A 13,906-nucleotide genomic window follows, 5' to 3' on the forward strand; every position below is an offset into this window, starting at 1 on the left:
CACTCTTTGTGCAAACCCTTATCTCAATTCGACTGGTCTATTTACAACTTTACCGACCTCTGAGCCAAACACATTAAATCAAGTATTCCAAAGCAAAACCCTTCACAAAAACACTCCTTTACTCTCCATGCAACATTTTACCATTCAATCTGCAAACTGAATACGCCCATTGGATAACATGGCAAATCGCACAAAACATTCTTTTTTCACCACTTCCACAGCTCAGATCCTTTTCAAATTTGGCATCACAGTAGTCCAAGCTATTCCCTAAATCCTCACCAAAAAACAACCAAATCCCTCCACTGGAACGGGTACGAATTTCCGCTCAAAAACACCCCCCGCAAACACCCAAAAAAAAAACGCCAAAATTCCTCAACACCTTGTTAAAACAAATACTGCCTTCTCAATAAAAGATATTACCTCTTTGGCAGCCGAAGCACAATCATTCCCCAATGACTGCAGTACATGGGAAAGTCATGAAGTCATCTCTCCACGTTATCACAGAACACATACGCACATCTTCAAAACATTTTCTCTAAGCACTTGAAAGAGATCCAGCTCTCTCCTGCCTAACGTAACGGCTAGGGACCTGATGATAACATGCTCTGCACAAGCCATAACCACATGGCGCTATTCACAAGCCATATTTACAAGAAACTCAACAAGTCACAAAAATGACACGCTATTCACAAGGCATATTTAGACGGAGCTATACTTAAGAAAATTCAACATACTACTCACAAGTCTTAATCTCAAGTCGCTATTCACAAGCAACTACAAGCCATTCACAAGGCGTTTACACACATGGATGTAACAAACTATTCACAAGTCTTAAGCACAAAACGCAATTCACAAATAAACCAACTAGTTACTCACAAGGCACTTTCGCAGTCCAGAAGGGACTTGTCTAGATACAAGGAAATGAACTCTTCAGATGTTGTTGGCTTTAATTCTACATACTCTAAAGGGTACAGGTGGTGGCGTTCTCTACCTACTGGGTCTTTCTGAGGTGGTCACTTTAGCTAGTTTTTCTGACAGAACGGGATAAATACCAGTTAACAACGGCATTTCTTGGCTTGTTTAGTTCTCTCTGCTTTATTGAATTCATTCTTTGTTCTCCTATGTCACTCTTTGCGCCATAACTCAATGGCATCTTTCTGAGAGGGTCTTGACTTTCTTTTTCCAAATGGCGTTTAGCCCATGCTTATTATACATAAAATGACCAGGTGTGTCTCTAGGCCGGGTTTTAACTGTCTATTCTAGTAAACCTCTTCTGGTCCCTATCTGACGTAATTTTGAAAACAGAAACCAATACAATGGAAACACAATACACAAGAATAGACTGAAACATTCAACAATCATTCATACAAGACACATTATAACACTAAAACAGACAGTCTAACCTGATACATGGAATAAAACATGTACTTGAAAAACAGTTTTGTGCACTGAAAATACAGTACAACCATACCGGTCCCAAAAAATTGAGACACGTCTTTACCGGGCCCACCTTTTACCGTGGGCACGTCTTTACCGGGCCCACCTTATACCGTGGGCACGTCTTTACCGGGCCCACCTTTTACCGTGGGCACGTCTTTACCGGGCCCACCTTTTACCGTGGGCCCGTCTTGAAACTAGATGCAATCCCCATAGTGGTACTCACCGGGAAAGCAGAACTTGAAACTTGAAGGCCTCGGAAACTTGACTTGACTACGCTTGCGCCTTGGAACAGGTGGACCTCTGGAGACCTCGGACCTTGCTCTCTCACGGGCTGGGCCTCTGGTTGAGACGACCCGCTTTCCTCACCGCCTCACATGGATGCCTGGTCGCAGTCCGTCCTCCTCCGTGGGCCTGAGGGAGTGGCAGGAAGACCTGCTGGTGCGCTTTGAAGTCCGTCACGGCTGTAGAAGGGGGCAAAGACTAGACCCACAACTCCGGCGAGTGGGGAAAGGGATATGTCCCGGTAAGGGCGCCAAATTATGTGGTAAATAAAATATTACCCTGGCTGAATTTCTAGGCATTAACAATTAGCATGCATCAAGTGAGAAGCAGAGTCCGTGGTATCTGAGTTAAAATGGGCTTTATTCCAATAACTCGAGTCAAAGGGAGAATATGTTCCATCACCACAGAGGTTCAGGAAGAGTCTTCTAACATTTAATAACAAAACATTATATTATATACTTTTTACTACTTGTACATAGGAGCAGGCGCAAGACAGAAAATGAGATAAGAACATGTGGGTGTACACTTGATGAGTCATAGGTGTGTGATAGGTAGGTGTCATAGGTGGGTGGTACACAGAGGAGGAGTTTGCATGACCAGCTCGAACTGTGCCCTAATTGTGCAACTTTGAACATGACGTGCAATTGACGTGTAACTGGGTGGAGGCTGACTTACAACCTAGCAGAGAGATCTCTTATGTCAAGGCGACCAGCACATCTAGTACAACTGATATCTAGAGTCAGGGGATGTATTATCTGAAGAAAAGGTTGTTCGTCACTAAAAGACAGCGAGGGCATATTTATTCGTTCATTGCATGAGCTTTCTATGGGTGCAAGCACTGTGATTTACTTCAATGGAGACAGAATGGCTAGGCCTATCTCCCTCGGACGGGTTCTGTTTACTTTTCCTCACCGGGCAGGCAGATAACTGTTAAGCAAAATATACTGTCTTGGCAACCCTTACTGGGCTTCTTGCGGCTGAGCTAGAAGTATGCGAAGTCAGAGGGACGTAACTGCAGCTTCAGTGTGTCAGGAGTCATGAAAACATTAATTCAGAAAGTGGTTTCAGGCTCAACCAGTACGATATTTATTTAAAAGAGCACAATGCAAAATGCAAATACATGGGCCTTATGCTAACTTAACCTTTGGGAGACTTGATGACTTGACTTGCAGGACATGTTTGCAGAGGCCTAGTGATTCAGGCCACTACGGGAAATATGCATGGGTGACATGCACATGACATGTAACATAGGGTATATGTAGAGGACATATTTGGTCATATTTGGTCAGGCAAAATATCATTTTCCTCAAACTAATCCCATGAGACAAACACAACGTCAGCTCACCGTTCTCAGGGGCAAACTCCGGGACATTTATTCTAACAGGACAGAACACACCCTTCTCAAACTACGACATCTCTCCTACACGCAAGGTATCAATATTGGTAGACACCTAGCCCGCAAATTACGGGACAAGCGGGAAAAAGAATATATAGGGGGTATTCTGGACTCAGCAGGTGAGGTGACACATAGGGATGAAGAGAAGGTGGCCATTTTTGGGTCCTTTTATAGGGACCTCTATACGGGGGACTCCCTGGATGTAGAAGTGCAGCAGGATTACCTCCAATCACTGCATCTACTTCAGGTCTCTGAGGCATGGAATGGTCTACTCACTGCCCCCTTTACTATTGCAGACGTCAACTTAGCCATTCAATCTCTGAAATCCAATAAAGGACCGGGTCCTGACGGCTACAAAGCTCTCTTTTATAAAACATTCGCCCCAAGCTTTCTCCCCATCTAGTGTCCTTGTTTAATAAAATAGCTGAAGAAGGGAGGACCTCAGACACCATGTCTGAAGCTGTAATCTCAGTCATCCCTAAGCCGGGTAAGGACCCTCAATGCTGCGCCTCTTATAGACCAATTGACTTGCTTAACCTGGACGCTAAACTCTATTCCTCCATTCTTACTAAAAGATTAAATGTCCTTATGCCCCTTTTAATTCACCCAGACCACTCGGGATTTATCAAAGGGCGTCAAACAAATGACAACACCCACAGAATCACTCACCTCATAGAGAAGGCCAATAGATGCCAGATTCCTGCGATTTTAGTAGGCCTTGACGCCGAGAAAGCCTTTGATAGGGTCGACTGATCTTTCCTTTTCCGCACACGTACAGCTTTTGGTTTTACCCCCAAATTCCTTGACATGATACGAGCGAACTATCGTTTCCCCAACTCTTGGGTGGTGGTTAATGGGGGACACTTTTCCGCACTCAAGGGGAACCCGGCAGGGATGCCCCTTCTCCCCCTTACTTTTTGCCCTCAGCATTGAGCCCCTAGCGCTGGTGATCCAAAATAACCCTGTAATTAAGGGAATCCCATTTACTGGCGAGCCCCATCAAATCTCACTCTTTGCAGTTGATGTGCTCTTATCCCTCACGAAGCCTGAAAGCTCCTTACCAAGCTTACAATCCGAACTCGAACGCTATGAGCGGGTTTCAGGCTTTACAATAAACTCTGGGAGGTCCTTTTTACCTAATCTCACTCTTGCGCCGGCAACGGTTACTCATCTCCGAACTATCACTCCACTGGCTTGGGCCTCCTCGACCATTCAGTACTTGGGGGTCTCCCTGAAACCCGTCTATACGAGGGTTATACAGAGCCAACTTCCCTCCCCTCCTCGCGCGCATCCAGGCAGAGCTTACGAAATGGAAGCCTCTCTTCCTCTCTTGGCTGGGTCGCATACATGCAGTAAAGATGAACCTTCTGCCCAAACTCCTTTATTTATTTCAGGCTCTGCCTATTGAATAAGACCCCGATTTCTTTTGGAAAATCAAAGCCATGATCCTGCGCTTTATATGGCAGGGAGGAAGGGCACGCTTTTCCTACTCTCTGCTCTGCCGCTCCCCTGCGAAGGGGGGTGTGGGCCTGCCGGACATCCTCCTCTATTACAAGGCTGCGCAGTTGAGGGTCCTAGTCGAATGGTCACAGAAAGACTCGGAGAAACTCTGGCTGCACATGGACCGCAGCGTGACACATTGGACCATATGGGACTTAGTATGGCGCCCCCGTAAAGACAGACCTCCAGATACTTACCTCAGCACTCCTACCCGCACCACGCTCAAAGTCTGGGATACAGTCTCAGGGGACGACAGGTGGACTTCCTTCCCATATCCCTTCACCCCGATTCACCACACTGCACTTTTTCCTCCGGCTCTTCCTGAGGGTCCCTTTGAGGCATGGTAGAGGGGGGTTGTCTTGCCTTGATTCATCTATTCCGAGATGGTGAGCCCCTCTCCTTTGATGACTGCAAAAGGGAGTTTGACTTAGAGGACGGGGAACGTTATCAGCACGCACAACTGATGCACTGGGCCATTAATCCCCAAGTTCGGGAGGCCGTTACTCGACCTCTTACAAAATTCGAAGCCTTTCTTTCCAAGACATCCACTATGAAGGATGTTATCTCCTTTATTTATAATTTTTTGCTTACGACCACCTGCTCCTCGCGGCCCAGGTACATGAGTATGTGGGAGGACCTGATTCAGCGTCCCATTTCTGACGAGGAATGGACTCACCTTTGGGCTGACATTACCCGATTCAACCACTCCATTGATCTCAGAGAGACACACCTTAAGACCATGATGGATTGGTACCTCCACCCCTCCAAGCTCCGGCACATATTCCCCGCCACCTCGGATAGATGCTGGAGGAGGTGCGGGCTCCTGGGTGACGTTCACCACATATGGTGGGATTGCCCGTCTAGCTGGCTTTACTGGGATGAGATCCTGGCCCGCATAAAAGAAATGTTGGGCTATCCCATCCCTACTACTATGGCGGGGGTCCTCTTGGGGCTACGTGACCCCTCTCTAGAATATCAGATCCGGCTGACAGAACGATTATGTGGCTGTGTATCGGCGCGGCCAAGGTCACTCTAGCTTCTGCCCGGAAGAAGAAGGAGGCCCGGCTATCACTCTGTGGCACGCTCGCCTTTGGAGACTATTGAGCCTTGAGCGTATGGCTGACATCTTCAGAGACGATTACAAAAACTTCAAATTCAAATGGGGGCCTCTGGTCGCTTTCCTCTCTCGAGGCTTTCCTTCCGCTGTTTGTCTCTTCTATTAGGGCCCTGCATCTCTTCCAATTCTGATCACTGGGCTAGTGTCTGGCTCTCTTGTATTTTCTTTTCCGTTTAGGAATACTGCCGTCACCACGGGTGGGTGGGGGGTGGGTTAGACGGGGGGAAGTTCTTTGTTTTTTTGGTTGTCATCTTACTGCTTGACCCACGTTGGGCCAGGCTTTGTTGAGCTAAATTTGTCTCTTTTGACAGCTTGTAGCACTCCAGAAGTGTATTCTAGATAGTGCAATATTTCCGATACCTGTTAAATTACATGAGGCTTGGACATCTGCCTACCACGATACCTACTCTTCATATGTCTCCGCTTCATCGTGACAGTGGGAAGCGCTCCACTTATTCAGCAGCTGTACTCTTGATTGGCTAGCGAACTCCGAGGAGGAGCTCCCCCTCTGTTTTTTGTTCGGACACTTCTTTTGTATGACAAGCTCTTATTGTGTTTTGTTGATCCTCCTTAGTGGGACCATGTGTTGTTGCCTGGAGTCAAGCAAAGACAGACTCGGCTGTTCCTATAGATAGAAGGTAGAAAAAGATAACGGTACGGTAACAAGAAGGGTGAAGGTAGTGCTCAGTGGAGGGCTACCCTGGGTATCCAATTTGTTGGTATTAATTGCCTCACACACCCTTGCGAGTGTCATGCTTCATCATTGGCGTTTGCTCCTCGTTGGGCAGGCGATGCAATGCCCAACGAGGAGCAAACGCCAATGATGAAGCATGACACTCGCAAGGGTGTGTGAGGCAAATATTACCAACAAATTGGATACCCAGGGTATCCCTCCACTGAGCACTACCTTCACCCTTCTTGTGACCGTATCGTTATCTTTTTCTACCTTCTATCTATAGGAACAGCCGAGTCTGTCTTTGCTTGACATTGTCCCTTTGGGCTCTGACTGTGGCTGGACCTTCCATTCTGAGATTCTCTTGATTGGTAATTTGAGCCCTTGGATCTTGATGTGATCCACCTCCCCTCCTTTTGATATATATTGTTGCCTGGAGTGCCTAAGAACTGTATGCTCCTAAAAATTCTCCTAATATCTTTGAAAAAAAAAAATGTCTGGGCACACTTTGTATTGCTGAGGCAGGAGTTTGGTATCTGCGGCTGGACCTCTGTCATTATGCCAAAGCTTGTTTTTCTTGGGCCAGTGCTGGCTTGATTTAGAAGAATTTGTGAGTGGTGATTCCTATGTAGATCATGAAAACTATGCGTTCAAATCTGCCCGTCTCCACTTGTGAAAAGTTTCTGAAAAAGGCGGCTTATGTGCATTGTATACCACGATTCTGCTCAGTTACAGTAATTCATATTCTGGCCTCATTAAGTCACACGTCGCAGGCACAACAAGGTTTCACCTCAGCAGATTGAGGTGTACCCAAAGATGGCTACAGAACATGCTAAAAAGGAAGCATGTCTTCAATGGAACCTTCAAATGAAGGTGTGACGGTAGGGGCACTGTACCAAGGAAACAATTAGGTCTTGAACTTCTCTTCACTTTAAGTTTATCAGTACCGATGTCTCCAACTCACTGCGCATGTTGTGTTATTGTGCTTTTTCCTTGCAGGTGGCCCACGTTTAATAACTTGCTACGTAATGATCATTCTCTCTTGCTTCAATGTAGGGCCTTGCAATGGCTCTTCCGGATGGTCCACAGGTTGATAACACTTCAAAGTTTCTACAGCGGGTCCCTCATCGGCAACATCCTGGAATACTCAAACTTAAAAGAGTAACCTTACCACAAGATGTGATGGATGGCGCCCAGCTTCTTGTGCAAAGTAAATATGACTTAATTATTTGCTCTGCTAATATTTATGTCGAAACATTGAATTTCGTGCCTCCTTGATCTCATCTCTGTGCTCCTTCTGTGTAATGTTGTCTTGTGCTCTTCCATGCGCTTCTGTGCCTCTTTTGCCTCTTTACACCTTTGTGCCTATTTTCTGTATTTCCATGCCCTTTTTGTCTCTCTATGCCTATTTTGTCTCTGCCCTTTCCTTCCATGCACCTAGTATATTGAAGGATCCGAACCCTCATTTCATGTTTATGCATACATATTTTAATTTTGCAGCGTGAATCTTTCTGGATGCACTATGCTGTGCATATTCCGCAATCTGGTGGTTGGGTCCGGAATCGTAGTCTTTTTTTCTCTTTTTTTTTGTCGTAGCCCAGGTGGGCGTCGACGTCCCACCATTTGGTGTACCTTTGGTGACGTCGGCGTGCTTCCGGCGGAAGCTACCACCCTTGGGCGCCATCTTCAGATTCTTTTTTCCGCCGTTGGGTCTGGATCGTCGCGTGAAGCTCCAGAAGTTTTTGGAGGAGAAAAGGAGGAAATACAGCATCTCTTCAACGGTGAAGACCTGAGAAGATCGAGAGAAGAGGACCATTAGAGAAGAGACGACGAAGAAAGGCGAGAACTTCGAAATCTTCGACGTCCTTGGAGGAATGCGCACACAGGGGCATCCCTGAGCGCAGGGATGTACAAGACGCCCTTTAAATTCTGCAAGAACTGCCACCACAAGTTCGCACAGAAGGACCAGCACCCAGTCTGCAACCTCTGCCTGCCAATCGACCACGAGAGCAGAGACTGCAACGCCTGCTCCGTCTTCAAGCCGAAGACACTCAGAGTTCGAGAAAGACAGAGGACGGCTCACCACACGATGCAGGGCAAGGGCCAAGCCCCGACGCTTTATGAACTTGGCCTCTCCACCGATGACGAGGACAACATCGCCGAAGGCCCAGATGACTTCACGGTCGCTGAGACCGATAAGAAAACACCTGATAAGGTAGGAGAGTCTACGACCCTGAAAACTCCCACAGGGCCTCGAAAACCAGAGGCAGACTCCCGAAAGTCTGAGCCCAGAGCCTCGAAAGGAGCACCGGCGCCGAACAAATCGACGACCGAAGCTGCATCCTCCGAAAAAGAGCCCAGCGGATCCTTCGAGAAGGACTCCCGGAGGCCGAAGACCAGCGAAAAGCAAAGGTCATCGAAGCAAGCCCCCGAAAAAGGGCCTTCGACTTCGAAGAAAGAAAAGGAGCCGAAGAAAGTTTCGACTTCGACGCCGCCGAAAAGAGCTGCCGAAACGCTCGACGACGAGCAGGCCGCAGAGATGCAGATAAAGAGAAGAAGGCTCGAGGCCAAAATGGAGAACATCCTTCAGAGAAAGAAAGACTTCGATGAAAAAATGAGAAGTTACAAGATCCCCTCGAAGCCGGCACCGACCGCCGCTGAGGTACAGAAGCTCGAGGAGTTCGACGTCGAAGAGCCGCCGAAAACTCCGGAACCCTCGGAGCACGAAGAGGAGGAAGACCTCTACTACACAGAAGGGGATTACGGGGAGCAGCAGTCAAGCTACGGCTCGGGTTCCTCGACGGCCCAAGACCAGGAATGGCAGGACATCGAGGCCGAAAACCCAGAGGAGGCGGTGGAAACATACCCCTCGAGGCCTTCGCCACCGGATGACATTGGGGCATACAATGAGGTGGTCAGAAAGGCGGCAGCAGCTTATGGAGTTAAGCTGGAAGAGGAGAAGCCAAAAGCAGACTTCCTGCTCGAGACATTGCTCCCCATACAGACAAGAAGCCAGTTCTTGCCCATGCTCAAGAGTATCACAGACCAGGGGAAGGAAGCCTTCAAGGACCCGGCTACATGCAGATCAGTAACGCCGAGGACGGAGGACGGAGAAGAAATACAAATTCTCCTCCCAAGACCCAGCTTACATCAAGGGATCCGTCACAGCTGATTCTATAATCGCTGCAACGGCCAGGAAAAGGGCAAACGTCCCAACCACATCTGGACCTCCACCTGACAAGGAAAGCAGGAAGATGGATCTAACTGGCAGGAAAATTGAGAGGAACGCCGCAACGCACTGGCGGATGGCGAACTCCAACGCCCTCCTGAATAGGCATCAATACCAGCACTGGGATGAGATGGGACAGTTGCTCAAGCACCTCCCGGAACAATACAGTGAGAGGGCATCACACCTTGTAGAAGAGGGGAAGAGCATCGCCAATTCGTGCCTGAAGACAGCCTTGGATGGGGCAGAAACATCCAGCAGACTGATGGCTATAGGCATCACAGAGAGAAGGCAAGCCTGGCTCAGGATCTCAGGCTTCAAGGCTGAGGTTCAGAACAACATCCTGAACACACCCTTCAACGGTGAAACACTATTCGGAGCCCCAGTTGATGAGAAGCTCACCCAACTGAAGAAGGACAACGAGACGGCAAGGTCCATGGGGGCCCTGCAGTTCAGGGGGATGAGAAGGGGCACTCCTACACGGAGGCCGAACGGCAGAGGTGGAAGTCAGCGAGGAGATTCTCACCAGAGCTTCCACCAGGGGCAACAGAGTGACAACCAAGGCCACCAGGGCCAGCAGAGGCAAAGCTGGAACTACCAAAGCAGGGGCCAGTCCTTTAGGTCAAGAGGAAATGGACGGGGCCAGAGAAGGAGAGGCGGTGAACAACCCCCCTCTAAGTGACTTCACACGGGAAAAGGTGCTCCCCCACCCAAACCCTCCGGGGGAGGAGCACGGAAAAACAAAGAGGGCTACACGGACAAGACACAAAGGAACATGTAACGCCGGTAGGAGGAAGATTGAGATTTTTTCTCCAAGAATGGAGAAAAATTACAACAGACAAGTGGATACTCAATATTATGCAGTTCAGATACTGCATAGAGTTGGAAAAGAGGCCACCAAACAGAAAACCAAAGAAAAGACAGCACTCGGGAAGAGAGCTGCAACTACTGCAAGAGGAAGCCCAAGAACTCCTCCTCAAAGCGGCCATCGAACGAGTTCCTTTCAAAGAACGGAACAAGGGAGTGTACTCAAACTACTTCCTGGTGCCAAAAGTGGACGAAAGTCTAAGACCCATCCTGGACCTACGGTTCCTAAACAAATACGTCAAAACTCAAAAATTCAAAATGACGTCCCTACAAGAGGTCATCCCACAGATAAAGGCCGGGGACTTCTTGTCCACCATAGACCTCAAAGATGCGTACCTGCACATCCCCATGAACAGGCAGCACAAGCACATGCTAAGGTTCACAGTAAACAAGGATCACTACCAATTCACGACCCTGGCTTTCGGCCTAAAGTCCGCACCAAGGGTGTTCACCAAATGCCTTGCGGCAGTGGCCGCACACCTAAGAAGAAAGGGGATACACGTGTACCCCTACCTCGACGACTGGCTAGTAAAGGCAAGCTCTTACAGGACATGCAAAGAGCATGCAGAACAGGTGACAAGAACGCTAGCAAGCCTGGGTTTCTCCATACACTGGGGCAAATGCTCGATGGAACCAGAGCAAGTGAAGATCTTCCTGGGAGCCCAGATCGACACCGTCCAATGCAGGGTCTTACCGAGCGAAAAGAGAACGCTCAGCCTACTGAGGGAGAAACGTCACTACCAGAAGGGGCGAGCTCTGACAGTGAGGACTGTGAGCAAGATCTTGGGGATGATGGCATCATGCATACACCTGGTCCCCAATGTACGCCTACAAATGAGACCACTCCAAGAGTGGCTGCAACAACAATGGTCACAAGCTACAGGAAGTTGGGAGGATCAAGTGGTTGTAACGCACAGGGTGCAGGAAGAGATAAGGTGGTGGACCAAGGAGAGAATAACAGAAGGGAAACCTCTAACACCACCGGACCCAACAGTGACCATCACCACAGACGCATCCCAGAAAGGGTGGGGCGCACACATGAACAGGCTCAGAGTGAGGGGTCTGTGGAGCCCTACAGATACAGTCAGGCACATCAATTACCTGGAACTGAAAACTGTATTGCTAGCCCTCAAGGCTTTTCAGAAACACCTGTACAACCAGAAGGTGCTAATACAAACAGACAACACCACAACGTTGTTTTACATAAACAAACAGGGGGGAACTCAATCGTTCCCTCTGTCAAGCTTGGCACAGGAGATCTGGAAATGGGCTATACCACTAAAAATAGACCTGCTAGCCATACACCTGCCAGGGAAGGACAATGTAGAAGCGGATTGGCTCAGCAGGCAGACTTCAGCGTCCCACGAGTGGGAACTCAACAGTCCGGAAACAAAGAGACTATTCAGGAAATGGGGCACGCCAACAATAGACCTATTTGCAACACACCGGAATGCAAAATGCCAATACTTTGCATCCAGGCAACCAGAGGCACTGTCCCAGGGGAATGCCCTATGGATAAGCTGGTCAAAAACATTTGCCTACGCTTTTCCCCCGATACCACTGATCCCCAGGGTTCTCAACAAATGCATGAAGAGCAACATGACACTCATCCTTGTGGCACCACAATGGGCCAGACAGACCTGGTATTCTCAGATAATGGAGATGGCGCAGGGGCCACCCCACAAGTTCTCAAAAAGAAAATACCTACTCTCCATGGAAAACGGAAAAGTTCTACACCCAGAGCCAGAGAGCCTCAACCTCTCAGCCTGGCTCCTGAGGACTTAGAATTCGCACACCTAAAACTACCACAGAGCACCCTGCGGGTGCTGCGAGAGGCAAGAAGGCCCAGCACACGCAAGTGCTATGGGGAAAAATGGAAAAGATTCACTCAATGGTGTTGCAAGAAACAGCTCCAAAGGAAACTGACCAAGGAATCCACGGTGCTAAGGTACCTCACGCACCTAATTAAGGCTAAGCTAAGCTCATCCTCGCTGAGGGTGCACCTGGCAGCGATTGTGGCATACACAAGAGGAGAAACAGGGAGAAGCTTCTTTACATCCCAAGTCGTAAAAAGATTCCTGGAAGGAGCTAAAAGAATAGCGCCGCCAAAGAGAATGCCGCCACCGGCCTGGAACCTAAATGTGGTACTGACGGAGCTCATGAAAGCACCTTTCGAACCCATCCACAAAGCATCACTGCAAATGTTAACAATGAAGACGGCCTTTCTGGTAGCAATCACCTCGCTACGAAGAGTGAGCGAACTGCAGGCACTCACACTGCAGGAACCCTACATCCAGATACACAGTGACAGGGTCGTGATGAGAACAGACCCACACTTCATGCCAAAGGTGGTGTCAAGGTCCCGCATGAATCAGAGTATTCAGATCCCTAGCTTCTTCCAAAACCCCTCCACAAGCGCTGAGAGGTCGCTCCACACCCTAGACGCAAGAAGGGCTGTGATGCACTACATTGAAAGAACGAAGGAACACAGGAAAACAAAACAGTTCTTCGTATACTTCGCAAACAGTTACATGGGCAAACCAGTGACTAAAACACCATAGCTCGATGGATCCCACAGACAATACAATTCTGCCACAAACAAGCTGGCCAAGAGCTAACAGGAGGGGCACAGGCCCACTCCACCAGGAAGAAAGGAGCAACAATTGCCTTTCTGGCCAACACACCAATTCAGGACATATGCCTGGCGGCAACATGGGCTTCAGTGCACACTTTCACTAAGCACTATTGCGTGGATGTACAGATGAACAAAGAAGCACAAGTAGGAGAAAAAGTGCTTCAACATATTTTCAACAACCAACGCTCATCTTCCACCCAACCGCCACAAAATTAACGAAAACCGCTACAAAATCTATGCACAGCGTAGTGAATCCAGAAAGATTCACGCTGCAAAACGAATAGTTTCTTACCTGTCGGTGTAGTTTTGCAGCTTGAAGATCTTTCTGGATTCACTAGCGAACCCACCCGCCTCCGCCAGAAAGATGAGGCTGGAGAAGAGGGTGGAAACACATAGGAAAGAAAGCAAGTTGAAGGTTACAAGATACGTAAAAAGATACGTGGAAAGAAACAAGATACGTGAAAAGAATTACGTTGAAAAAACGATTAACAAACATAGCCATGGATTCACTACAAAGACAAACAAGAAAAAAGAGACAGAAAAAAGAATCCGAAGATGGCGCCCAAGGATGGTAGCTTCCGCCGGAAGCACGCCGACGTCACCGAAGGTACACCAAATGGTGGGACGTCGACGCCCACCTGGGCTACGACAAAAAAAAAAAAAGAGAAAAAAGACTACGATTCCGGACCCAACCACCAGATTGCGGAATATGCACAGCATAGTGAATCCAGAAAGATCTTCAAGCTGCAAAACTACACCGACAGGTAAGA

General features: G+C 48.3%; 1 protein-coding gene across 3 annotated transcripts in view; it reads left to right on the forward strand.

The window, feature by feature from the left end:
• The window catches only part of METTL17 (methyltransferase like 17), a 244,738-nt gene that overhangs the window by 56,764 nt on the left and 174,068 nt on the right, over positions 1 to 13,906 (forward strand). For all 3 annotated transcript variants that reach the window (XM_078644984.1, XM_078644986.1, XM_078644985.1), the window contains exon 2: positions 7,465 to 7,618. In XM_078644984.1, coding sequence (XP_078501110.1) covers positions 7,465 to 7,618 — 154 coding nt within the window. The remainder of the gene's footprint in view (positions 1 to 7,464; positions 7,619 to 13,906) is intronic.

This window comes from Lissotriton helveticus, chromosome 5_1, assembly GCF_964261635.1.
Source record: "Lissotriton helveticus chromosome 5_1, aLisHel1.1, whole genome shotgun sequence".
Taxonomy (NCBI): Eukaryota; Metazoa; Chordata; class Amphibia; order Caudata; family Salamandridae; genus Lissotriton; species Lissotriton helveticus.